General features: G+C 46.1%; 1 protein-coding gene and 1 pseudogene across 1 annotated transcript; both read left to right on the forward strand.

The window, feature by feature from the left end:
• LOC139230222 (zinc-binding protein A33-like) overlaps positions 1-27,085 on the forward strand; it is an 853,736-nt pseudogene that overhangs the window by 750,670 nt on the left and 75,981 nt on the right.
• On the forward strand, positions 7,846-24,943 carry LOC139230594 (contactin-2-like). The gene is made up of 5 exons (XM_070862416.1): positions 7,846-8,092; positions 9,950-10,240; positions 16,253-16,294; positions 17,988-18,083; positions 24,494-24,943. The coding sequence occupies exons 1-5, from the start codon at positions 7,846-7,848 to the stop codon at positions 24,583-24,585; spliced, it is 768 nt and encodes a 255-aa protein (XP_070718517.1). The 3' UTR covers positions 24,586-24,943.

Here is a 27,085-nt window from a genome sequence, read left to right on the forward strand (position 1 = left end):
ACAAAATATAATTGACATAGAGCCACAAAAAGAGATATTACACTTGGTAGGTTTAAAGGAGTATCTTAAAGGAGGAGCAAGAGACAGAGAGGTTTAAGGAGGGAATTCCAAGGTTTAGGGCCCCAGGCAGCTGAAGGCACGGCCACCAATGGTGGAGCAATGGATATCGGGCTTGCTCAAGAGGCCAGAATTGAAGGAGCGCAGACATCTCGGTGGGGTTTGGGGCTGGAGGAGGTTACAGATATAGGGAGCTGTGAGGATGTGCATTTATATAGCACCTTTCAGGACCACCCCACATCTCAAAGTGCTTTACTGCCAATCTACGCATAGCAAGCTGCCACAAACAGCAATGTGATAATGATCAGATAATCTGTCTTTGTTATGTTGATTGAGGAATAAATATTAGCCAGGACACCGGGGATAACCCCCCTGCTCGTCTTCGTAATCATGCCATGGGATCTTTTACGTCCACATGAGAGAGGAAATGGGCCTTGGTTTAACGTCTCCTCCAAAAGACAGCACCTCCGACAGTGCAACACTTCCTCAGCACTGCCCCTCCAACAGTGCAGTAGTCCCCCAGTATTGCATGGAGTGTCAGCCTAGATTTATGGGCTCAAGTCCGTGGAGTGGGACTTGAACCCACAACCTTCTGACACAGGCGAGGTGCTACCCACTGAGCCATAGCTTCCTATGTTCTTAAGTTCTTATTGTCTAAATATTAGAACCAGACCTTTCAGGAGTGAAATTAGGAAACACTTCGACACACAAAGGGCAGTAGACGCTTGGAACCCTCTTCCACACATGGCAATTGGTGCTAGCTCAATTGTTAATTTAAAGTCGGAGATTGCTAATTTTTTGTGAACCAAGAGGATTAAGGGATATAGTGCAAAAGGAGTTCGCAGATCATCTATGATTACATTGAAGGTGTGGAGCAGGCTTGAGGAGTTAAATGGGCCTCCTCCTGTTCCTGTGTAATAGGCTCGAGGGACTGAATGAGCCTCCTCCTGTTCCTGTGTAACAGGCTCGAGGGACTGAATGGGCCTCCTCCTGTTCCTGTGTAACAGGCTTGAGGGGCTGAATGGGCCTCCTCCTGTTCCTGTGTAACAGGCTCGAGGGGCTGAATGGGCCTCCTCCTGTTCCTGTGTAACAGGCTCGAGGGGCTGAATGGGCCTCCTCCTGTTCTTATGTTCCTATAAGAATGTGCGTTTTAATAATTTGTGTTATTATTATTACAGATATCGACAAGCCAGATATCATTTTAGAACCATATTCTGGTGAGGTCATTATAGGTGATGATGTAACCATTACATGTATGGCACCTATTAACTATCCAGGAAGTACATTTCTGTTACATAAAATTGGCAACGCACAAGCTACCCAACGACAAGGAGCGCCGGATGGATATTATTTTGTTGATTTCTCGTTTACGAGCATACAGCACACTGACGAAGGAATGTATGCATGCCAGTATCTATCAGAAGATGGATTTTCATTTAATTCGTCCTGGAGTGACACTGTGACAATCATTGTGAAGGGTAAATCCTTTTCCAAATCGTAGATGACATTATCCAGTTTTAAGAACATAAGAATTAGGCGCAGGAGTAGGCCATTCGGCCCCTCGAGCTTACTCCACCATTCAATAAGATCATGGCTGATCTTCGACCTCAACTGCACATTCCCGCCCGATCCCCGTATCCCTTGATTCCCTAAATATCCAACAATCTATCGATCTCTGGCTTGAATATAGTCAATGACTGAGCCTCCACAGCCCTCTGGGGTAGAGAATTCTAAAGATTCACCACCCTCTGTGAAGAAGTTTCTCCTCATCTCAATTATGGACAAAGTGAAACCGTGTCATGGATTACATTATCGAGTGCTTTTCAAATTCTAAAATTAGCAATCAGATTCTCTCTCAAACCTTGTCTTTTCCAATGAGAACATACCCATCTTTGATAAGCGCATCTCATTGTCCCAACTCCAATTGAAATTTCACACCATCATTCCTCTGCGCCGTAGTTTAGCAAAGGGGGCGGCTTAATTCTTTAAACTGGTAAAGGGTATGACCCCATTTTGTTAAGTTCAGAGTAATTGGCCGCAAGTTCGCCAATATTGTGGAGGCTGGGTCATTGAATATATTTAAGTTGGAGACACAGATTTTTGAACGATAAAGGAGTCAAGGGTCATGGGGAGCGGGCAGGGAAGTGCAGTTAGGCCAAGGTCAGATCAGCCATGATCTTATTGAATGGGGGAGCAGGCTCGAGGGGCCAAATGGCCGACTTCTGCTTCTATTTCTTATGTTCTTTTGTTCATTGCGCTGTGCCACTCACCATACCCCTATCACTCTGCCTTCCCTACCCTACTCCGGCACAACATTAATCACATCAACTTACCTTGCACCTCCACCCATCCCTCTGTCTCTCTATTTACATTAACACCTCCCCATCTCACTCTCCACCCCTCACACTCACCTTCATCCTTGTCCAGTCATACCAACTAACAACACACAAGGGTTAGCACTTGGTAAAATCCTTTTAAATACCTATAAATGACCTTTTAAGCATCTTAATTGACTGACCCGCCGCTTGGTGTGGGGGTCTGCGATTTTCAGGCAGACCCGACAGTTGAGAACCTGACACGGAGGCGGGTTCAGAGCGGACTTCTGCCCCGTGATCAATCACGGCCATTCTCACAGTGGACCCGCTTCCAAAGCCGCACTCGCAAAGCTGGGAAGATTCCAGCCATTATGTGCAAAATTACACATTTTCTTAACAAAAGCAAAATACTGCGGATGCTGGAAATCTGAAATAAAAGCAGAAAGTTCAGGAAGTACTCAGCAGGTCAGGCAGCATCAGTGGAGAGAGAAACAGAGTTAACGTTTCAGGTCTGTGACCCTTCATCAGAACTGGAAAAAGTTTGAGATGTAATAGATTCTTGAGGAAGTGCAGGAGCAGTGAAAGGGGACGGGGAGGATAGAACAAAAGGGAAGGTCTGTGATAGGGTGGGAGGCAGGAGTGATTGAGAGACAAAGGGGATGATATGGAAAAAAAAAGACTTGCATTTATATAGTGCCTTTCACAAACACCAGATGTCTCAAAGCGCTTTACAGCCAATGAAGTAATGTTGGATTGTAGTCACTGTTGTAATAAAAACATAAGAACAAACATAAGAAATGGGAGCAGGAGTCGGCCATTTGGCCCCTCGAGCCTGCGCCGCCATTCAATAAGATCGTGGCTGATCTGATTTTGGCCTCAACTCCACTTCCCTGCCCGCTCCCCATAACCCTTGACTCCCTTATCATTCAAAAATCTGTCTATCTCCACCTTAAATATATTCAATGACCCAGCATCCACAGCTCTCTGGGGTAGAGAATTCTAAAGATTCATGACCCTCCGAGAGAAGAAATTCCTCCTCATTTCCGTTTTAAATGGGCGACCTCTTATTCTGAAACTATACCCCCTAGTTTCAGAATCTCCCACGAGAGGAAACATCCTCTCTGCATCTACCCTGTTAAGCCCCCTCAGAATCTTATACGTTTCGATAAGATCACCCCTCATTCTTCTAAACTCCAATGTTCATTCTTCTAAACTCCTTTCTTCATAAGACAACCCCTTCATCCCAGGAATCAACCTTGTGAACCTTCTCTGAACTGCCTCCAATGCAAATATATCCCTTCTTAAATACTGAGACCAAAACTGTATGCAGTGCTCCAGGTGTGGTCTCACCAACACCCTCGACAGTTCAGGACTTCTCTGCTTTTATACTCTATTCCCCTGGCAATAAGGACCAACATTCCATTTGCCTTCCTGATTACTTGCTGTACCTGCATGTTAACCTTTAGTATTTCTTGTGCAAGGACCCCCAGACCGCTTTGTACCTCAGTATTTTATAATCTCTCCCCATTTAAATAATTTGCTTTTTTATTTTTCCTACCAAAGTGGATAACCTCACATTCTCCCACATTATTCTCCCTCAGCCAAATTTCTGCTCACTCACTTAATCTATCTACATCCCTTTGCAGATTCCTAAGGAAGTGCAGGGGCAGTGAAAGGGGGAGGGGTGGTAAGAACAAAAGGGAAGGTCGGTGCTAGGGTGGGAGGCAGGAGAGATTAGAGAGACAAAAGGGATGATGGGCAAAAATGAGATGGTAATGGAACAAGTTAAGGACGTGAATGGCGGAATCATCACCAGCTGCCGTGGGAAATAGAAAAAAAACTGATAAAAATAGGGGCCGAGGTTCTGGTCTGAAATTACTGAACTCGATGCTGAGTCCAGAAGACTGTAAAGAGCCTAAACGAAAGATGAGGTGCATGAGATTGCATTGAGCTTCTTTGGAACAGTGTAGGAGTCCGAGGACGGAGAGGTCAGAGTGGGAGCAGAGCGGGGAATTAAAGTGACAGGTGACCAGAAGCTCGGGGTCACGCTAACGAACTGAACGGAGATATTCCGCAAAGCAAAGTACATTTTTTGTTTTGTTTCAATTTATTCAAGGGCTACAGAAGCCAACGATCTCGCTTGTCCCAGCATCTGGCGAAGTCTCTCCAGGAGCCAATGTAACTATAACCTGCAGAGATGGTACACAGCGCCCAGCCCTTCGATTTTCTTTATTACGGACCAGTTATACGGAATTAATTAGAGAAAAAGATGCCAAACCAGGGAGATATGCAGTCACCTTTTACCTGACGAATGTGCGGTACAGTGATGAAGATATCTATCAGTGTAGATATCAGACAAAGGCACCCAATGGAACTTGGAGTGAATCCCCACCCAGTGATCCCATTAGAGTAGCTGTAATTGGTGAGTACATTTCAGCATCTGCTAATTACTGTGGCACAAATTTGGGTTTTAACAGCTTAAAAACTTATAGTATAATCTGTTGACTCCAATGCAATTGTAACCTGTAAAGGCTTTTGCTTATCAATATATTGTCCTGGATTTTGAAAGAAAGAGAGACTTGCATTTATATCACAACTTTTACGACTACCAGATGTCACAAAGCGCTTTACAGCCACTGAAGTACCTTTTGGAGTGTAGTCACTGTTGTAATCTAAGCAGCAGCCAAATTGCACAGAGCAAGCTCCTATAACATCAATGTGATAATGACCACACAGTCTGTTTTTATGTGATGGTGGTTGAATCATACAATCATAGAAGTTTACAGCACAGAAGGAGGCCATTTCAGCCCATCGTGTCCATGCCGGTCAATAAGAGGCTATCTAGCCTAATCCCACTTTCCAGCCCTAGGTCCGTAATCCTCTCGGTTACGGCACTTCAGGTTCCTGCCTCTACCACCCTTTCAAGCAGTGAGTTCCAGATCCCTACAACCCTCTGCGTGAAGAAATTTCCCCTCAAATCCCCTCTAAACTTTCTACCAATGACTTTAAATTTACACTGTCTGGTTGTTGACTCCTCTGCTAAGGGAAATAGGCCCTTTCTATCCACTATATCTAGGCCCCTCATAATTTTATACACCTCAATGAGGTCTCCCCTCAGCCTCCTCTGTTCCAATGAAAACAAATACAGCTTATCTAATCTGTCCTCATAGCTTAGATTCTCCACTCCCGGCAACATCCTTGGAAATCTCCTCTGTACCCTCTCCAATGCAATCACGTCCTTCCTGTAATGCGGTGACCAGAACTGCACGCAGTACTCCAGCTGTGGCCTAACCAGTGTTTTATACAGTTCAAACATAACCCCCCCTGCTCTTGTATTCTATGCCTCGACTAATAAAGGCTAGTATTCCGAATTCCTTCTTAACCACCTTATTTACGTGGCCTGCTACTTTCAGGGATCTGTGGATATGCACTCGAAGGTCCCTTTGTTCCTCTACACAGCTCAGTATCCTACCATTTAATGTGAAGGATATATATTGGCCAGGACACCGGGGAGAACTCCCCTGCTCTTCTTCGAAATAGTGGCCATGGGATCTTCTAAAAGGCGCTATATAAATGCAAGTATATTTTTCTTTATAAATCACAATTATACAGCAGTTAAATAAAAATAAATCATTACATGTTCAAAATTAATTAGAATACAATTTAATTAAACTCTTAAAACAAAAATGTAACTTTTTGAAAAATAAATTACAACTTCTTAAAGGGGCAAAGAATAACCTAAACTAATTTTATAGGCTCGAATTTTGCGGGTCCTATGACCCCTTAGGCGTAACTGTCTATAAGTGCCTCACAAGTTCCGGCAATCCCGCGAGCACTGCACATGCACGAAAACCCGGAACCTGCGATCTGTCAAGTTCCAGCTAGACAGATGCACCACATCCCCAGAAAAGGGATATTGGCTGTTGGAGAGTTGGGCTATTTGCCCAAATATTGCCCAGCGAATGCCCATGAAACTCTTATGTCTGGTAAAAGCAGATGTAAGAACTTCTTTTAACAGCGTAAGAGCTTAAATAAATATTACAAATTTTTAAAAAAATTATTTAAACTGCAACAAACGTATGGGCCAGAAATTGTGGTTGGAGGCTTCCCACGGGAGGTCTCTGACTGAATTTATTTTTACGAAAGTACCTGGTGGTCCCGGAGGAACATAAGAACATAAGAAATAGGAGCAGGAGTCGGCCATTTGGCCCCTCGAGCCTGTTCCACCATTCAATAAGATCATGGCTGATCTGATCTTGGCCTCAACTCCACTTCCCTGCCCGCTCCCCATAACCCTTGACTCCCTTATCATTCAAAATTCTGTCTATTTCCACCTTAAATATATTCAATGACCCAGCCTCCACAGCTCTCTGGGGCAGAGAATTCCAAAGATTTTACAACCCTCAGAGAAGAAATTCCTCCTCATCTCCGTCTTAAATGGACGACCCCTTATTCTAAAAATGATGCCCCCTAGTTCTAGAATCTCCCACGAGGGGAAACATCCTCTCTGCATCTACCCTGTCAAGCCCCCTCAGATCTTATACATTTCAATAAGATCACCTCTCATTCTTATAAACTCCAATGAGTACAGGCCCAACCTGCTCAACCTTTCTTCATAAGACAACCCCTCATCTCAGGTATCAACCTGGTGAACCTTCTCTGAACTGCCTCCAATGCAAGTATATCCCTCCTTAAATAAGGAGACCAATGAAGATTTGTGGTCCGAGGATTAGATGCTCAGCCCAGCGTATGGGCCCATGCATCCTGGGAGTGTATGGGCATCACTGGGAGCACGTGAGCCTGGAACACCAAAGAACATGCAGTATTCTCATTGATAATAATGGTGAGTTCCGTTTGTACAGAGCTCCCATTACTATCAATGAGAATATCCCCAAAACACAGAAACACAATTCATCAATTAAAAAACATTTCTCATGTTTAAAATTAATTGAAATTGAATTCAATGTTTCAGAAATGTTTTTATTTTTTTCATATACTTTAATAGGGTTAAAAATAAACATACCTTAGTGGACAAGGTTTTTAATATAAAAATTAGTGATAACATTTAATTTTTCTATCTTTTAAAACCCTTACGCTTGTAGAAGCAGGCCTTACACCTGGTTTACCAGGCATAAGATTCTGAAGGACATTTAGCCCAACTCTTCGCCCATGGAGGCCCTTCACATTCGTATGCGGTGGATCTGTCAAAAGAAATGTTGAAGATCGCAAGTGCTGGGTTCAGGTGTAAGCGCCTCGCGTCCCTAAACCCGGGGCATCTTTGGGCGTTGTGCAGATCATATGCGCTCCGAGAGGCCATGATTTACGGCCGCAAAAGTGACGGCATTCTTAACACGCGCTCTGAAGTGCGTTTGAAGCCCTTTTCCCTCCAGCGCAGGATAACCGAGTCATTGAATTCCTTGCATTTTCAGGCCATGTTCCGAAGCCCACTATGACCTTTGACCCCGTTTCCGGCATGGCGCTCCAAGGCGGGGTCGTCAGCATCAGCTGCAAAGTGCAGGTCGAAGGTCGCAGGTGCATTTACTTGTACAGGGATCGTAGGATGATTTACAATGTTACCTCCGAGTCCACGGAGAAAGCGGTGTTCACCATGGCCAATGTGAATCGGGAAAGTGGTGGAAATTACCGATGTATCTGCGATCAGCTGTCACCCAGGCGGGTAAGATCGAAGCCCAGTGATGCCATCCGATTAACGGTACTTGGTGAGTAGGAAGGCCCAAAGTGCTGCGTTATCTCCGCACTCAAGCATGATACCGTCAGTACAGCGGACACTCTGCGTCAACATTCTACTTTCAGTTCATAAGAAATAGGAGCAGGAGTCGGCCACCTGGCCCCTCGAGCCTGCTCCGCCATTCAATAAGACCATGGCAGATATGATCATGGGCTCAGCTCCACTTCCCTGCCCACTCCTAATAACCTAGACTCCCTTATCGTTCAAAAATCTGTCAATCTGCACCTTAACTATATTCAATGACCCAGCCTCCACAGCTCTCTGGGGCAGAGAATTCCATAGATTTACAACTCTCAGAGAAGAAATTCCTCCTCATCTCAGTTCTAAATGGGTGGCCCCTTATTCTGAAACGATGCCCCCTAGTTCTATATTCCCCCACTAGGGGAAACACCCTCTCTGCATCTACCTTGTTGAGCCCCCTCAGAAGCTTATATGGATCAATAAGATCACCTCTCATTCTTCTAAACTCCAATGAAGTTCAACTGCAATAGAATCATCTGGAAACACAGCATCAGGTTCCACATATACGCTGACAACACACAGCTCTACCTCACTACCACTTCTCTCAACCCCGCCAAGATCTCTAAATTGTCAGACTGCTTGTCCGACATCCAGTTCTGGATGAGCAGAAATTTTCTCCAATTGAATATTGGGAAGACCAAAGCCATTATTTTCAAACTCCATTTCCTAGACACTGACTCCATCCCTCTCCCCAACTTCTGTTTGAGGCTGAACCAGACTGTTCATATTTGACCCTGAAATTAGCTTTCGACCACATATCTGCAACATTACTAAGATCGCCTATTTCCACCTCCGTAACATCACCCGTCTCCGCCCCTGCCTCAGCTCATCCGCTGCTGAAACATTGATCCATGCCTTTGTTACCTCTAGACTTGACTATTCCAACGCACACCTCACTGGCCTCCCACAGTCTACCCTACATAAACTGGAGGTCATCCAAAACTCAGCTGCCCGTGTCCTAACTCGCACCAAGTCCCACTCACCCATCACCCCTGTGCTTGCTGACCTGCACTGGCTCCCAGTTAAGCAACGCCTCGATTTCAAAATTCTCATCCCTGTTTTGAAATCCCTGCATGGCCTCACCTATTAACACTAACCTTACATAACTCAGGAACTGCAATGTCAGCCAGTGGCTCAGTGGGCAGCACACTTGCCTCTGAATCAGAAGGGTTGTGGGTTCAAGTCCCACTCCATGAGACTTAAGCACAAAAATCTAGGCTGACATTCCGAGGGAGTGCTGCACTGTTGGAGGAGCTGCCTTTTGGATGAGACGTTAAACTGAAGCCCTGGCTACTCTCTTAGGCAAAAGATCCCATGGCATAATTTCGAAGAAGACCAGGGGTGTTATCCCCGGTGTCCAAGGGCCAATTTTTATCCCTCAATAAACATAACAGAAACAGATTATCTGGTCATTATCACATTGCTTGTTCTGGGAGCTTGCTGTGCGCAAATTGGCTTTCACTTTTCCTACAACAGTGACTTCAGTTCAAAAATTATTTTGTTGGCTGTAAAGCACTTTGGGGCATCCGGTGGTCATGAAAGGCGCCATATAAATCCAAGTCTTTCTTTCTTTTCATTATCATGTTGCGGTTTGTGGGAGCTTGCTGTGCGCAAATTGGCTGCCGTGTTTCCTACAATAAAACAGTCGGTACACTTCAAAACTACTTAATTGGCTGTAAAGTGCTTTGGGGCGTCCGGTGGTTGTGAAAGGCGCCATACAAATGTACATCTTTATTTTCATTGAAACCAAATATTCATACTTTCCTAACAAGTTCTAATTGAGTTTATTGACATTGTTTTACACCAGACGTGAAGGCCCCTTTAAGTACTCTCCATCCATCGTCAGCTGAGGTTATCGAAGGCGGGAATCTCAGCATGACATGTACTGCTGCCACCCAGCAACAGTGTTTCTTCTACGACAATAGTGACGATCAATACATGAACCACCACCTGGCAGTCGGACGGAGCAACGTCACCATTTCTGTTGTAAACATTAGTGTTTGCGACGTGGGGAACTACACATGCCAATGCCTCATAGAAGTGAACGGTGTACTGGCCTACTCAGCCAGAAGTAATTTGATGGAAGTGACTGTGATTGGTGAGTTCAATGGGAGGTGATGTGTTTCACTGGGTGATGTATAGAACCATAGAAATTTACAGCACGCAAGGAGGCCATTTCGGCCCATCGTGTCCGCACTGGCCGACCAAGAACCATCCAGCCTAATCCCACTTTCCAGCTCTTGGTCCGTTGCCCTGTAGGTTACGGCACTTTAAGTGCACATCCAAGTACTTTTTAAAATGTGCTGAGGGTTCCTGCCTCTACCACCCTTTCAGGCAGTGAGTTCCAGACCTCCACCATCCACTTAGTGAAGACATTTCCCCTCAAATCCCCTCTAAAGCTCCAACCAATTTAATTCTATACCCCCTGGTTGTTGACCCCTATGCCAAGGGAAACAGGTCCTTTCTATTCACTCTATCCAGGCCCCTCATAACATTATACACCTCAATCAGGTCTCCCCTCAGCCTCCTCTGTACCAAAGTAAACAGACCCAGCATCTCCAATCTTTCCTCATAGCCAACATTCTCCAGTCCTGGCAACATTCTTGTAAATCTCCTCTGCACCCTTTCCAGTGCAATCACATCTTTCCTGTAATGTGGTGACCAGAACTGCACACAGTACAGGTGCAGGATCGAGAATCCGGAGTTCCGGAATCCAAAATGTTCCAGAATCTGGACCGATCGGTGGCAGGGTCGTCCGGAATCCATAAAATGTTCTGGAATCCGGACCCAATAACCCTGCCACCGCTCACCTCACCGCCACTGCCCTTCCCTTGGGGCCTTCTCGCCAGTCCACCCGAACACCTCCTCGGTGGTGTCCGACCGAACACCTCCTCGACGGTACCCGACCGAACACCTCCTCGGTGGTGCCCGACCGAACACCTCCTCGACGGTACCCGACCGAACACCTCCTCGGCGGTGCCCGACCGAACACCTCCTCGACGGTACCCGACCGAACACCTCCTCGGCGGTGCCCGACCGAACACCTCCTCGACGGTACCCGACCGAACACCTCCTCGGCGGTGCCCGACCGAACACCTCCTCGGCGGTGCCCGACCGAACACCTCCTAGGTGGGGCCCGTCCGCCCGAACACCTTCTTGACGGGGCCAGACCGCCCGAACACCTCCTCGGCGAGGCCTGTCCAACCGAACACCTCCTCGGCAAGGCCCGACCGAACACCTCCTCGGCGGGGCCTGATCGAACACCTTCTTGACGGGGCCAGACCGCCCGAACACCTCCTCGGCGGGGCCCGACCGAACACCTCCTCGGCGGGGGCCCGCTGACAACCTCGGCGGGGTCCTGCCCGACGACAACAACCTCGGCATGGCCGGAGTGCCCAAACATCTCTTCGATGGGAGTCCTCCCACCTCCCTCCCCTTTCTGACGTTCCGAAATCTGGAAAGACCCGGACTTGGGCTCGGGTATTTCCGGATTCGTGACGTCAGAAAACAAATCGAATATCCGGAAAATCCCAGAATCCGGAACAGCCTCAGTCCGAGGGTTCTGGATTTTAGGTGCTGCACCTGTACTCTAGCTGCGGCCTAACCAGTGTTTTATACAGTTCAATTCCTGCTCTTGTATTCTATGCCTCGATGAGTAAAGGCAAGTATTCCATATGACATCTTAACCACCTTATCTACCTGGCCTGCCACCTTCAATGATCTGAGGACCTGCACTCCAAGGTCTCATCATTTCTCTCCAGTGTTGTACCATTTAAAGTTTATTCCTTTGCCTTCTTAGTCCTCACCAATTGCATTACCTTTGGCTAGCAGCGAAAATGGAACATATTTCAAAACAAAATGGTAGAGCAGGATTTTATGGTATTTTATAAAATTTGTGATTGTCTTGGAAGATGATGGATAGAATCACAGAATGGTTACAGCACAGAAGGAAACCATTCGGCCCATCGAGCCTGTGCCGGCTCTCTGCAAGAGCACATCAGCTAGTCCCACTCCCCCCTCCCCCTTTCGCCGTAACCCGGCATTTTTCTTTTCCTTCAGGTATTTATCCAACTCTCTTTTGAAAGCCACAATTGAGTCTGCCTCCACCACCCTCTCAGACAGCGCTTTCCTGATCCTAACCACTCGCTGCGTAAAATCGTTTTCCTCAAGTCGCCTTTGGTTCTTTTGCCAATCACCTTAAATCTGTGTCCTCTGGTTCTCCACCCTTCCGCCAATGGGAACAGTTTCTCTCTATCTACTCTGTCTACACCCCTCAGGATTTTGTACACCTCTATCAAATCGCTTCTCAACCTTCTCTACTCCAAGAAGAACAACCCCAGCTTCTCCAGTCTCTCCACGTAACGGAAGTCTCTCAGACCTGGAACTATTCTCATAGAAACATAGAAACATAGAAAATAGGTGCAGGAGTAGGCCATTCGGCCCTTCGAGCCTGCACCGCCATTCAATGAGTTCATGGCTGAACATGCAACTTCAGTACCCCATTCCTGCTTTCTCGCCATACCCCTTGATCCCCCGAGTAGTAAGGACTACATCTAACTCCTTTTTGCATATATTTAGTGAATTAGCCTCAACAACTTTCTGTGGTAAAAAATTCTACAGATTCACCACTCTCTGGTTGAAGAAGTTTCTCCTCATCTCGGTCCTAAATGGCTTACCCTTTATCCTTAGACTGTGACCCCTGGTTCTGGACTTCCCCAACATTGGGAACATTCTTCCTGCATCTAACCTGTCTAAACCCGTCAGAATTTTAAACGTTTCTATGAGATCCCCTCTCATTTTTCTGAACTCCAGTGAATACAAGCCCAGTTGATCCAGTTTTTCTTGATATGTCAGTCTCGCCATCCCGGGAATCAGTCTGGTGAACCTTCGCTGCACTCCCTCAATAGCAAGAATGTCCTTCCTCAAGTTAGGAGACCAAAACTGTACACAATACTCCAGGTGTGGCCTCACCAAGGCCCTGTACAACTGTAGTAACACCTCCCTGCCCCTGTACTCAAATCCCTTCGCTATGAAGGCCAACATGCCATTTGCTTTCTTATGCTGTAGCTGCATGCCAACCTTCAATGACTGATAGACCATGACACCCAGGTCTCGTTGCACCTCCCCTTTTCCTAATCTGTCACCATTCAGATAATAGTCTGTCTCTCTGTTTTTACCACCAAAGTGGAGAGCCTCACATTTATCCACATTATACTTCATCTGCCATGCATTTGCCCACTCACCGAACCTCTCCAAGTCACTCTGCAGCCTCATAGCATCCTCCTCGCAGCTCACACTGCCACCCAACGTAGTGTCCTCCGCAAATTTGGAGATACTACATTTAATCCCTTCGTCTAAATCATTAATGTACAATGTAAACAGCTGGGGCCCCAGCACAGAACCTTGCAGTACCCCACTAGTCACTGCCTGCCATTCTGAAAAGTACCTATTTACTCCTACTCTTTGCTTCCTGTCTGACAACCAGTTCTCAATCCACACCAGCACACTATCCCCAATCCCGTGTGCTTTAACTTTGCACATTAATCTCTTGTGTGGGACCTTGTCGAAAGTCTTCTGAAAGTCCAAATACACATCAACTGGTTCTCCCTTGTCCACTCTACTGGAAACATCCTCAAAAAATTCCAGAAGATTTGTCAAGCATGATCTCCCTTTCACAAATCCATGCTGACTTGGACCTATCATGTCACCTCTTTCTAAATGCGCTGCTATGACATCCTTAATAATTGATTCCATCATTTTACCCACTATCGATGTCAGGCTGACCGGTCTATAATTCCCTGTTTTCTCTCTCCCTCCTTTTGTAAAAAGTGGGGTAACATTGGCTACCCTCCACTCCAGAGTCTATGGAATGTTGGAAAATGACTGTCAATGCATCCGCTATTTCCAAGGCCACCTCCTTAAGTACTCTGGGATGCAGTCCATCAGGCCAAGGGGATTTATCGGCCTTCAATCCCATCAATTTCCCCAACACAATTTCCCGACTAATGAGGATTTCCCTCAGTTCCTCCTTCTTACGAGACACTCTGACCCCTTTTATATCTGGAAGGTTGTTTGTGTCCTCCTTAGTGAATACCAAACCAAAGTACTTGTTCAATTGGTCTGCCATTTCTTTGTTCCCCATTATGACTTCCCCTAATTCTGACTGCAGGGGACCTACCTTTGTCATTACTAACCTTTTTCTCTTTACATATCTATAGAAGCTTTTGAAGTCCATTTAATGTTCCCTGCAAGCTTCCTCTCGTACTCTATTTTCCCTGCCCTAATCAAACCCTGAGTTCTAAATTTCTCCCAGTCCCCGGGTTCGTTGCTATTTCTGGCCAATTTGTATGCCACTTCCTTGGCTTTAATACTATCCCTGATTTCCCTTGATAGCCACGGTTGAGCCACCTTCCCTTTTTTATTTTTACGCCAGACAGGCATGTACAATTGTTGTAGTTCATCCATGCGGTCTCTAAATGTCTGCCATTGCCCATCCACTGTCAACCCCTTAAGTATCATTCGCCAATCTATCCTAGCCAATTCACGCCTCATACCTTCAAAGTTACCCTTCTTTAAGTTCTGGACCATGGTCTCTGAATTAACTGTTTCATTCTCCATCCTAATGTGGAATTCCACCATATTATGGTCACTCTTCCCCAAGAGGCCTCGCACAACGAGATTACTAATTAATCCTCTCTCATTACACAACACCCCCCCTAGTTGGTTCCTCGACATATTGGTCTAGAAAACCATCCCTTAGGCAATCCAGGAAATCCTCCTCCACCGTATTGCTTCCAGTTTGGTTAGCCCAATCTATATGCATATTAAAGTCACCCATGATAACTGCTGCATCTTTACTGCATGCACCCCTAATTTCCTGTTTGATGCCCTCCCTAACATCACTGCTACTGTTTGGAGGTCTGTACACAACTCCCACTGACGTTTTTTGCCCTTTGGTGTTCTGCAGCTCTACCCATATAGATTCCACATCATCCAAGCTAATGTCCTTCCTAACTATTGCATTAATCTCCTCTTTAACCAGCAATGCTCCCCCACCTCCTTTTCCTTTTATTCTATCCTTCCTGAATGTTGAATACCCTTGGATGTTGAGTTCCCAGCCCTGATCATCCTGGAGCCACGTCTCTGTAATCCCAATCACAACATATCTGTTAACATCTATTTGCACAGTGAATTCATCCACCTTATTACGGATACTCCTTGCATTAAGACACAAAGCCTTCAGGCTTGTTTTTTTAATGTATGATGTAGTGTGGCCCTTGTTGTTTCTTGCCTTTGTTTACTCGGCCTTCCACTGTTGCTTTTTACCTTTCTACTATCTGTTTCTGACTCCATATTACTTCGCCCTGCCTCGCTGCATAGGTTCCCATCCCCCTGCCATATTAGTTTAAACACTCCCGAACTGCATTAACAAATGTTACCCCCAGGACATCATAAATATTCTCTGCAGCCGCTCTAAAACTTTCACATCCTTCCTAAAGTGCGGTGCCCAGAATTGGACACAATACTCCAGTGGATCCTGAATCATTGTTTTAGAAAGGTTCATCATAAACTTCCTTGATTTTGTGCTCCATATCTCTGTATACAATCTGACTGCTACTGTCCCCTACATTGGAACGGTAGCTTTGTGGTTGTGCTACTGGACTAATAATCCAAAGACCTGGACTACATCGGACAAGAGTTCAAATCCCACCATGGCAGCTGGGGAATTTAAATTCAGTTAATTAAAGAAATGTGGAATGAAAAGTTCGGTTCAGTAATGGTGAGCATGTAAATACCGGATTGTAGTAAAAACCCATCTGGTTCACTAATGCCCTTTGTGGAAGGAAATCTGCCGCCCTTACCTGGTCTGGCCGATATGTGACTCCACACCCACAGCAATGTGGCTGACTGGTAACTGCCACCTGAAATGACCGAGCGAACCACTCAGTTGTACGAGGCGGCTCACCACCACCTTCTCGAGGGCGATTATGGGATGGGCAATAAATGCTGGCCTTGCCAGCGACGCCAATATCCCAGGATCAAATGAAAAAAACGTGTGCCATTTGTTTTCAATAAGATAATTTAAAATATTCTCACTTTTCTATTACAGGTCGTGTAGAATCCATGACTAAAGCTTCTCAAACGGGTTCTAGTAAGTACAATGAGGAGTTTTTAACATATATTGTACTTCTGGTTTTATATAAAAACTGCAGATTTACATACATTACATAGAGTTACATAGAATATGCAGCATGGAAAACGGCCATTGACTCAACTGGTTCATGTTGGTGTTTGTGGTCCACATGAACCTTCTCCCACCCCTCTTCATCTCACCCTCAGTATAACAACAACAACAACAACTTGTGAAGTTATCCACTTTGGAGGAAAAATAGAAAAGCAGAGTATTTTTTAAATGGTGAGAGATTGGGAAATGTTGATGTTCAGAGGGACCTGGGTGTCCTTGTACACGAATCACTGAAAGTTAACATGCAGATATAGCAAGCAATTAAGAAAGCAGATGGTCGGTCTTTATTGCAAGAGGACTTGAGTACAAGAGTAAAGATTAAAAAGGGCCCTGGTGAGACTGCACCTGGAGTATTGTGTACAGTTTTGGTCTCCTTACCTAAGGAAGGATGTACTTTCCATTGAGGGAGTGCAACAACGGTTACCAGACTGATTCCTGGAATGGAGGGATAGTCCTATGAGGAGAGAGTGAGCAGACTAGGCCTATATTCTCTAGTGTTTAGAAGAATGAGAGGTGATCTCATTGAAACATTCTTACAGGACTTGACAGGGTAGTGCAGGGAGGATGTTTCCTCTGGCAGAGGAGTATACAACCAGAGGTCACAGTCTCAGAATAAGGGGTCGGCCATTTAGGACTGCGATGAGGAGAAATTTCTTCACTCAGAGAGTGGTGAATCTCACGAATTCTCTACCCCAGAGAGCTGTGGAGGATCAGTCGTTGAGTATATTCAAAACAGAGATCGATAGATTTTTGGATGTTAAGGGATTCAAGGAATATGGGGATAGTGCAGGAAAGTGGAGTTGAGGAAGAAGATCAGCCATGATATTGAATGGTAGAGCAGGCTCGAGGGGTCAAATGGCCGACTCTTGCTCCTAATTCTTATGCTTTGTTCTTATGTTCTTTATATAGCGCATTTAATGTAGCGAAAAATCTCAAGGTGCTTCACAGGAGTATTATAAGATAAAATATTTGACACCGAGCCACATAATTGGAAATTAGCGCAAAAGAGGTAGGTTTTAAGGAGGGTCTTGAAGGAGGAAAGAGAGGTGGAGAGACGGAGAGGTTTAGGGAGAGAGTTCAGGGGCCTCGGCAACAGAAGGCACAATTATAATCAGGGATGCTCAAGAGGGCAGAATTAGAGGAGCGCAGACAGCTCGGGGGGGGTTGTGGGGCTGGAGGTGATTACAGAGATAGGGAGGGGGAGGCCATGGAGGGATTTGTAAACAAAGATGAGAATTTTGAAATTGAGACGCTGCTTAGCCAGGAGCCAATGTCGATCAGCAAGCACAGGGATGATGGGTGAGCAGGACTTGGTGTGAGTTAGGGCACGGGCAGCCGAGTTTTGGATCACCTCTAATTCACGTAGGATAGAATGTGGGAGGCTGGCCAGGAGTCAAGTCTAGAGGTAACAAAGACATGGATGAGGGCTTCAGCAGCGGATGAGCTGCTATTCGGTTCTCCCTCATGTGTTTATCAAGCTTCCCCTTAAAATATAATGAATCATGTTAAATAGCCAACTACATATACATTCAAAAGCTGCTTGCTATCATTATTATGTTAATTCTTCTAAATGGTAAAATATAAAATGTCTTTTTTCCAGCTTGCAGTCTAGTTTTGGCAATAAGTTTGAGTTGTACAGCGTTCATACTACTTATCCTGATTAGTGCGATACTGGGCGTGTGTCTGTCTAAAAAGAGTAAGTACCAAAAAATCTTCAATACCTCCCTAAGTACATTATTGTTGCTGTGTTTGTAACTTCACATTCCTGCCTTCATAGAGCCATAGAAATTTACAGCACGAAAGGCGGCCATTTCGGCCCATAGTGTCCACGCCGGCCGAGCAAAAGCTATCCAGCCTAATCCTACTTTCCAGCTCTTGGTCCATAGCCCTGTAGGATACGGCTCTTCACGTGCATATCCAAGTACTTTTTAAATGTGGTGAGGGTTTCTGTCTCTACCACCCTTTCAGGCAGTGAGTTCCAGACCCCCACCACCCTCTGGGTGAAGACATTTCCCCTCAAATCCCCTCTAAACCTCCTACCAATTACTTTAAATCTATGTCCCCTGGTTGTTGATAGGCACTTCCTATACATTCTATCTCGGCCCCTCATAATTTTATACACTTCAATTAAATCTCCCCTCAGCCTCCTCTGTTCCAAACAAAACAACCCCAGCCTACCCAATCATTCCTCATAGCTAAAGTTTTTCATTTCTGGCAACATCCTCGTAAATCTCCTCTTTACCCTCTCGAGTGCAATCACAACTTTCCTGTAATGTGGTGACCAGAACTGTACGCAGTACTCTAGCTGTGGCCTAACCAGTGCTTTATACAGTTCAAACATAACCTCCCTGCTCTTGTATTCTATGCCTCGACTAATAAAAGAAAGCATTCCGTATGCCTTTTTAACCACCTTATCGACCTGGCCTGCTACCTTTAAGGATCTCAGGACATGCACTCCAAGGTCTCACTGTTCCTCTACAATGTCGTGCCATTTATTGTGTATTCCCTTGCCTTGTTGCCCCTCCCCAATGGAAGGAAGAAAGGATTCACAAGTTGATTAACAATGCTACTTCTATATCTGTAATGATTCTAACGATCTGTAACCGTTTTCATACCAGTTGATTGGGTTGTAATTCCAACAGGATTGGGAGGGTTTATGGCTTTCAACAGCTCATACAATTTGGGACGGGGGGGGGATACACACATCAGTCGAGTGTGTCCCACTGGACTTCAAGCCAATGGTCAAAACCGGAGCTTCACTCTCCATTCAGTGGGACGGTCCGGACTGCTGTTACAACCCACCACCTTCTGACACGGAAACTGGAATGCTGCCATTAGACAAAAGCATCTGATAAAAGTAATCAGGAAGGCAAATGGAATGTTGACCTTTATTGCAAGGGGGATGGAGTACAAAAGTAGGGAAGTCCTACTACAGCTGATCAGGGTATTGGTGAGGCCACACCCAGAGTACTGCGTACAGTTTTGGACTTATTTAAAGAGGGATATACTTGCATTGGAGGCCATTCAGAGAAGGTTCACGAGGTTGATTCCTGGGATGAAGAGGTTGTCTTGTGAGGAAAGATTGAGCAGGTTGGGCCTGTAATCATTGGAGTTCAGAAGACTGAGAGGTGAACTTATTGAAACATATAAGATTCTGAGGGGGCTCGACAAGGTAGATGCAGAGAGGATATTTCCCCCTCTGTGGAAATCTAAAACTAGAGGTCTTAGTTTCAGAATAAGGGGTCGCCAATTTAAGACAGAGTTATGGCCACGATGGGCCAAATGGCCTCCTTCAATGCTGTAAATTTCTAGGTCTCTGTTCTATGAGGAGGAATTTCTTCTCACAGAAGGTCGTGAATCTTTGGAATTTTCTGCCCCAGAGAGCTGTGGAGGCTGAGTCATTAAATATATTTAAAGTGGACATAGATAGATTCTTGAAGTATAGGGGGATCAAGGGTTATGGGGAGCGGGCAGGGAAGTGGAGTTGCGGCCAAGATCAGATCAGCCATGATCTTACTGAATGACGGAGCAGGCTCGAGGGGCCAAATGGCCGGCTCCAGCTCCTATTTCTTATGTTCCTATGAAACAATTATTTAAGATAATTAGCAAAACAACCAAATAAAGATGAGGAGATTTGTTTTTCTTTACACAGCTAGTTATTATCATCTGTAATGCATTTCCTGAAAGGGTTGTGCAAGCAGATTCAAGATAGTAACATTCAAAAAGGAATTGGTTATTCAGTTGAAAATGAAAGGAAAATGCAGCGTTATAGGGAACGAGCAGAGGATTTGGACTATTGGGACAGCTCTATTTAATATAAAATCATATTGTTTTACCAGCCATGAATAGAATATCTTTGTCTGTGGATACAATTTCACATTAAAGGGGACCTACTTTGTTAAAATTAGTATATAAAAAAAGAAAGAAAGACTTCCATTTATATAGCGCCGTTCATGAATACTGGATATCTCAAAGTGCTTTTCAGAACATGAAGTACTTTTGGAGTGTGGTCACTGTTGTAATGTGGGAAACGCAGCAGCCAACTTGTGCACAGTGAGCTCCCACAAACAGCAATGTGATAATGACCAGATAATCTGATTTTTTTTGATTATGTTGATTGAGGAATAAATATTGGCCAGGACACCGGGGAGAACTCCCCTGCTCTTCTTCAAAATAGTGCCATGGGATCTTTTATGTCCACCTGAGAGGGAAAACGGGGCCTCAGTTTAACATCTCATCCGAAAGATGGCACCTTCGACAATGCAGCACTCCCTCAGTACTATCTCTCTGACACAGCAGCACTCCCTCAGCACTGCCCCTCTGACAATGCAATGCTCCCTCAGCATTGCAGCACTCCCTCAGCACTGCACTGGGAATGACAGCCAAGATTCAAGTGTTCAAGTTCCTGGAGTGGGACTTGAACCCACAACCTTCTGAGTCAAAGGCGAGGGTGCTACCCACTGAGCCACAGCTGACACCGTCTAAGGTTCTGCTTTATTCAATGTTGATACAACATAAAAAAGAATCTAATTATAGACATTCACTAATTTGTTTCAGAAACTCCTATGCACCCACCATCCAGTTCACACCCAACAGTAAGTATCCAATCGTGTTACATGAAGTATGCATTTTAGTACCTATTGGGGTAGAAATTGTGGTCGGAGACGGATTATAAAAATCCACAAATTTACCAGGTGGGTCTGGCACATTCCGAGATTCACGCTCCTAGGCCAACATATCCCAGAGGAACAGGCAGTTCGCAAGCGCCCCTGGGAACACATGGGCCGGCCCAACCAATAAAAGGGAATCCCCATTCATACTTATGGGGATTCCATTTGTACGAAATGAATAGGAATCAATTAGACCACAGCTAGAGTACTGCATGCAGTTCTGGTCACCACATTACATGAAGGAAGTGATTGCGCTATAGAGGGTACAGTGGAGATTTACCAAGATGTTGCCAGGATTGGAGAATTTTAGCGATGAGGAAAGGTTGGATAGGCTGGGATTGTTTTCCTTGGAATAGAGGAGGCTGAGGGGAGACCATATTGAGGAGTACAAAATTATGAGGAGCCTGGACAGAGAGGATAGGAAGGACCTATTTCCCTCAGCAGAGGGGTGAACAACCAGGGGGCATAGATTTAAAGTAATTGGTAGGAGTTTTGGAGGGGATTTGAGGTGAATTTTTTTCACCCAGAGGGTGGTGGTGTCTGGAACTCACTGCCTGAAAGGGTGGTAGAGGCAGAAACCCTCACCATATTTAGAAAGTACTTGGTTGTGCACTTAAAGTGCCGTAATCCACAGGGCTACGAACCAAGAGCTGGACACCTACTACACAGAGAAAATGTTCGATGAGATTGAATGGACATTAAGGGTTGTAATTGTCACCGTTTTGCAAGTTCAAGGTAAAAGAAAAAGCATTAGAGGTAATTATTTCAAATTTCGGTCAGAATGCAGTGGCAGCATATGAGATGTAATGGTCCAGAATTTGGGGTCAAAAGCCTCCGAATGCAAATATTTCTACGAAGGTACCTGTTGTTCCCGGAGTTTTGGAGACATCTGGTCCTGGGCCTCTATGTAAAGCCCTGTGTAGAGGCCCATATATCCCACCATCATAGGCAGTCCCTCGAAATTGAGGAAGACTTGTTTCCACTCTAAGGGCCCAGGTTTCGGGCCGCGTCTAAAACAGTGCAGCCCGGACCTGGACGCCCGTTTTTCGTGCCACAAAGTGCGCCGAAAAAAAACTCTCCTATTCTCCGGCTCCCTGCAGATCCTCTGGAGCTGGGCGCGGCGCAGCACGAGCTGTCGGGGGCAGAGCCAGGTCCTCTACAGTGGGCACGCATGTGCAGCAGCTCCAGGCGCCCAAAACTGTGGGAGGGGCCCGAAGCACGCAGCCCCTAGCCCTGGCCGAATGGCCTCACTGGGGCTGCGCGGATAAGGCTCCTCCCAGCCGACCGGACCCAACGGGACCCCCGCTCTCCCCCCCGCCCCGGCGACCCAACCTCTGCTTTCCCCCTCCCCCCGGCGACCCGACCTCCGCTCCCCACCCCCCGACCCGACCTCTGCGCCCACCCCACCGGACCTCCGCGACTCTCTCTCTCCCCCCCCACCCCGACCTCCGCAACTCCCTCCTCTGACTCTCTCTCCCCCCCCCCCCGGACCTCCGCGACTCTCCCCCCCTCGAGACCCGATGCCACCTACCTGTAAATCCAGCCCAAAGTCTTGGGCCCGGACGTTCAGCCTCCTTCTCTCCCTCCCCCCGCCTCCCCTCCCTCCTCTCTCCCTCCCCTCCCTCCTCTCTCCCCCCCTCCCCTCCCTCCTCTCTCCCCCTCCTCCCTCCCCCTCCTCCCTCCTCTCTCCCCCTCCTCCCTCCTCACTCCCTCCCTCGCTCCTCTCTCCTTCCCTCCCTCCTCTCTCTCCTTCCCTCCCTTCTCTCTCCTTCCCTCCCTCCCTCCCTCCCTCCTCTCTCCCTTCTCCCCCTCCCCCAATTCTCCCTTCTACTCGCCCCTCCTCTCCTCCTCCCACCCCCCCTTCTCCCCCTTCTCCTCCTTCTCCTCCCCCCTTCTCCTCGCCCCTCCTCTCCTCCTTCCACCCCACCCTCCTCCTCCCCCCCACCCCCCTCCTCCACCCCCTTTTCCCCCTCCCCCACCCCCTTCTTCCCCCTCCCCCCCACCCACCCCCCCTTCTCCCCACCCACCCCCCTTCTCCCCCTCCCCTCGCTGTCAGAAACACAGACACTGACAGACAGAGAGTGAGAGACACACACACAGACAGAGAGATAGAGACACTGACAGAGACACACTGCGGGGGCAGTCCCAGCACGCTGTTGGAGGACTCCCGGTGCTGCAGTCGGTAAGTAGAAAATGTTTTATTTATTGATTTTTTTTAAATTATTTTTTTATTAATTTTTTTTGATTGATTTATTGGTTGATTTATTGATGTATTTATCATTTATTATTGATGATGGCTCTTTATTTGTAAAACTGAAGTGTTTAATGTTTGTAAACTTCCCTTTAAACCCCCCCCCCCCCCCCATTCCCTACGCCTAATTTGTAACCTACGCCTGATTTTCTAAAGTGTAGACAAGGTTTTGTCAAACATACAAAAATCTTCACTTACTCCATTCTAAGTTAGTTTGGAGTAAGTTTTCACTGCCGAAACTTTGAAAACAGGCGTAAGTGGCCGGACACGCCCCCTTTTGAAAAAAAATTCTGTTCCAAAGTGAAACTATTCTAACTGACTAGAACTGGAGCAAACTAAATACCGAGAATTCAAATTTCTAAGATAGTCCATTCTAAACCAGTTGCTCCAAAAAAACAGGAGCAACTCAGGCCGAAACTTGGCCCCTAAAAGTGAGTTCTTAGGTGACTGAACAGTCCAATATGGGAATTATTCTCTGTCACAGCTGGGACAGACAGTCGTATCCCAGGGACTTAAGCGCTTCACAAGTGCCCAAGGATCACATGGGCTGGCCCAACCTATCAGAGTAGGGGGATCCCCATTCATACTTCTGGTGGTTCCAATCACCAGATGAACAAATGGGAATACCCCCAAAAACACAGAAGCACTTAGGATAAATTGAAGAAAAACATCACATATTGATCAGAATGGAGTTTAATTAATTATTTAGAACAAAAATGTAATTTTTTGAAAAATAAATTTACATATTTTAAAGGGTCTGAAAGTAAACTTACCTTATTTGTAAACTTACCTACAGGATGTTAAATGTTTAAATTATTGAAAAAAATGTGTTATTCTGTGCTTTAAAAGTCTTACACTGATGAAGGCCGGCTCTACGCCTGTCTTTATCAGTCATAAGAATTTGAAGTACATTCACTGGGCAGGAGTTGGACAAATAGCCCAACTCTCCTTCCGCGGAGGCCCTTTACTTCCGGAGGCATGCGATCCATCGAGAGTATTCTTGACGGATCGCAAGTTCCGGGTTTAAGCGCATGCGCTTCGCATACCTTAACCCAGAAGTTGCAGGGACCCCACGGGTGTTTGCGCACCTCGTACACGCCCGAGTTCACGGCCAATATATACAATGCGCTCGAATAACATGCTCATTTTCAAATCACCATTCAGACATGTGTTTCTCCCTCTTAGGAATTACAAGTGATTGCATGAGCGAAACACCAGCGAAAAAGAACTTGCACCATCTGCCGAATGATTGTGGTTTCCAAATGAAAGTTGTTTGAATTTGCATATTTTGCACCTGAAATCAGTATCCAAAGCTTAGCTGCACAAATATTTTGCCAAATGTCCATGCAGCTTAGCTACAACATCAGGCAAAACAAATAAGCAAGTGGAATATTTTTCTACACAAGAAAGAAGCACTTCCCTCAACACAGCACAACTATCTTTGCAGAATAGCTCTAGCTGGTAATGTTGACAATCTATGCGAATAGATTGCAACCAATAATGAAAACAAGAACTATTTTTACAATTCCTACAAGTAGGGGCATCTTAACTGGGCTTCGAATGTCAAGACCAGCCGACGAAAGCGACGCAACACAGAGAGGGCCTCATGAACATGCTAGGGAACATCTCTGCCGACTGCCAGATTCTACACCAGTGGTGGGCAAAATACGGCCCACGGGCCATATCTGGCCCGCCAAGTCATTCTATTCACCCCGCTGGACAGGACAGAAATAGAACGTGACCTGGAGCTCGAGCTGCACATTCGTTTATCCACTTTCACTTCTTATGGGTCAGAGAACTGCAGCCGAGGAAATAACATAGCAATACTTCATTCAATTAATAATTCGCAAAAGCGATTCTTCCCAGCTAGATTTAAAAGGATCTTTTCCGCGATTCTGGGCCCCAATGGTGGACACCCATGCCCAGAATGCACTGTGGAGTCGAACATGCCCTATCCGATTTAGAATGGCGTCATGGCTGCTCATCTTCATGACTCTTTTACTGAAGAAAGTGACCGGCGCTTTCCCTCCCGATCCCCAGAGTACGACGGCAGGGGAGTTCTCATCTGGCACCAAGTGGGATGGCATCAGTAATCTTTGCAGAGAGAAATAAGGATGACTGAGGTGGGGAATTGATGCTGACACAGGCTCTAAATAGGGCACAGTTCTATTTCACAGCACTGATTTGCAGAGACCAGAAGATACCACAACATTTTCAACTTTTATCTTGGATTAATTTCTAACCAGTAACATGTTGTGTATTTAAGATAACATCTGACTACTATCTGAATTTATGTTTATGCAATGTTTATGTTTGTGCAATGTTCCCTCTAATCTTGTTTCACGCGCGGTCCTTTTAAATTTGCTGTGAGACCAGCCACTATGCAGCTGCACACGCGCAATATCTCTTCCAGCGGCAGAAGCTGAGGAGCGGCCTGCGTGGGACCACGCGATTGGTGCACGACCGTGTGGCCATGCACCTTAGGGGGAACATTGGTGGGCGGCCCTCAACAGCTCACCTAAACTTGTTATGTGGCCCTCCAGGCCAAATAATTGCCCAACCCTGCTCTACACGGTCCCGTCAAACAATCCAAGGGCAGGTAAAGCACGGGTTACAATGACTCATCAAACACTCTCAGGTCTTGTATCGCATGATTTAGATATAGTGTAAATAACCCTCTTCACTGTCGTACCGAACAGTCCCAGGGCAGCTGCAGCACGGGTCAGATAAAGGGTAAAGCTCCCTCTGCAGCTAGCCATTAAACAATCCCAGGACAGCTACAGCACAGGTTAGATACAGAGCAGAGCTCCCTCTACACTCTCCCATCAGACAATTCGATTGTAGGTATAGCACGGGTTACATACAGAGCATAGCTCCCTCTACACTGACCCATCAAAGATTCCCAAGTCAGGTATCACACAGGTTAAGTATAGTGTAAATATCCCCCTGCACTGTCACACCAAACACACTCAGGTCAGGTACAGCATGTGTTAGATGTAGAGCAAAGCTCCCTCTACATTCTCCCACCAAACACTCCCAAGTCAGGTATAGCACGGCTTAGATGCAGAGAGCGGGGGAGGGAGGGGGCGGGGGGGTCGGGAGTGGGTGGGGGGGGGAGGGAGAGCGGGAGGATGTAGAATAGGGAAGGGAGAACCAGAGATCCAGGAGTGAGAAACAAGGTCAAAATTATCTCACACAGCAAAAGGGAAACTTTGAATGTTAGTAAAACACAATTGAATAAAAATAAACTGGTGGGAGAAAAGAAGAATTACATAGGATTACACAGGATATATGGCACAGAAATAGGCCATTCAGCCCAACCAGTCCATGCCGGCATTTATGTTCCACTCGAGCCTCCTCCCGTCTTTCCTCATCTAAATCTATCAGTATAACCCTCCATTCCCTTCTCCCTCATATACATGTCTAGCCTCCCCTTAAATACTATTCGCTTCAACCACTCCCTGTGGTAGCGAGTTCCACATTCACATCATTCTTTGGGTTCAGAAATTTCCTCCGAATTCCCTGTTTGATATCTTGATGACAATCTTATATTGACAGCCCTTCCCATCAAGCGGAAACATTCTCTCTGCATCCACTCCATCACAACCTTTCATAATTTTAAAGACCTCTTGTAGTTCACACCTCAGCCTTCCCCCCCCCCCCCGCCCCCCCCCCCCACCACCAAGAGAAAAGAGACCCATCCTTTCCTGATATGTATACCCTCGCATTTCTGGTATCATCCTTGCAAATCTTCCCTGCACCCTCTCCAGTGCCTCT

This window comes from Pristiophorus japonicus, chromosome 19 (genome assembly GCF_044704955.1).
Source record: "Pristiophorus japonicus isolate sPriJap1 chromosome 19, sPriJap1.hap1, whole genome shotgun sequence".
NCBI lineage: Eukaryota > Metazoa > Chordata > Chondrichthyes > Pristiophoridae > Pristiophorus > Pristiophorus japonicus.

Bases quoted from the DNA above. Each gene is read 5' to 3' on its own strand.
- LOC139230594 (XM_070862416.1), top strand. From the start codon at position 7,846: ATGGCGCTCCAAGGCGGGGTCGTCAGCATCAGCTGCAAAGTGCAGGTC. The intron at 10,241-16,252 runs GTGAGTTCAATG...TTTCTATTACAG, and splicing joins GATGGAAGTGACTGTGATTG to GTCGTGTAGAATCCATGACT. The intron at 18,084-24,493 runs GTAAGTACCAAA...TCTCCCTCTTAG, and splicing joins CGTGTGTCTGTCTAAAAAGA to GAATTACAAGTGATTGCATG.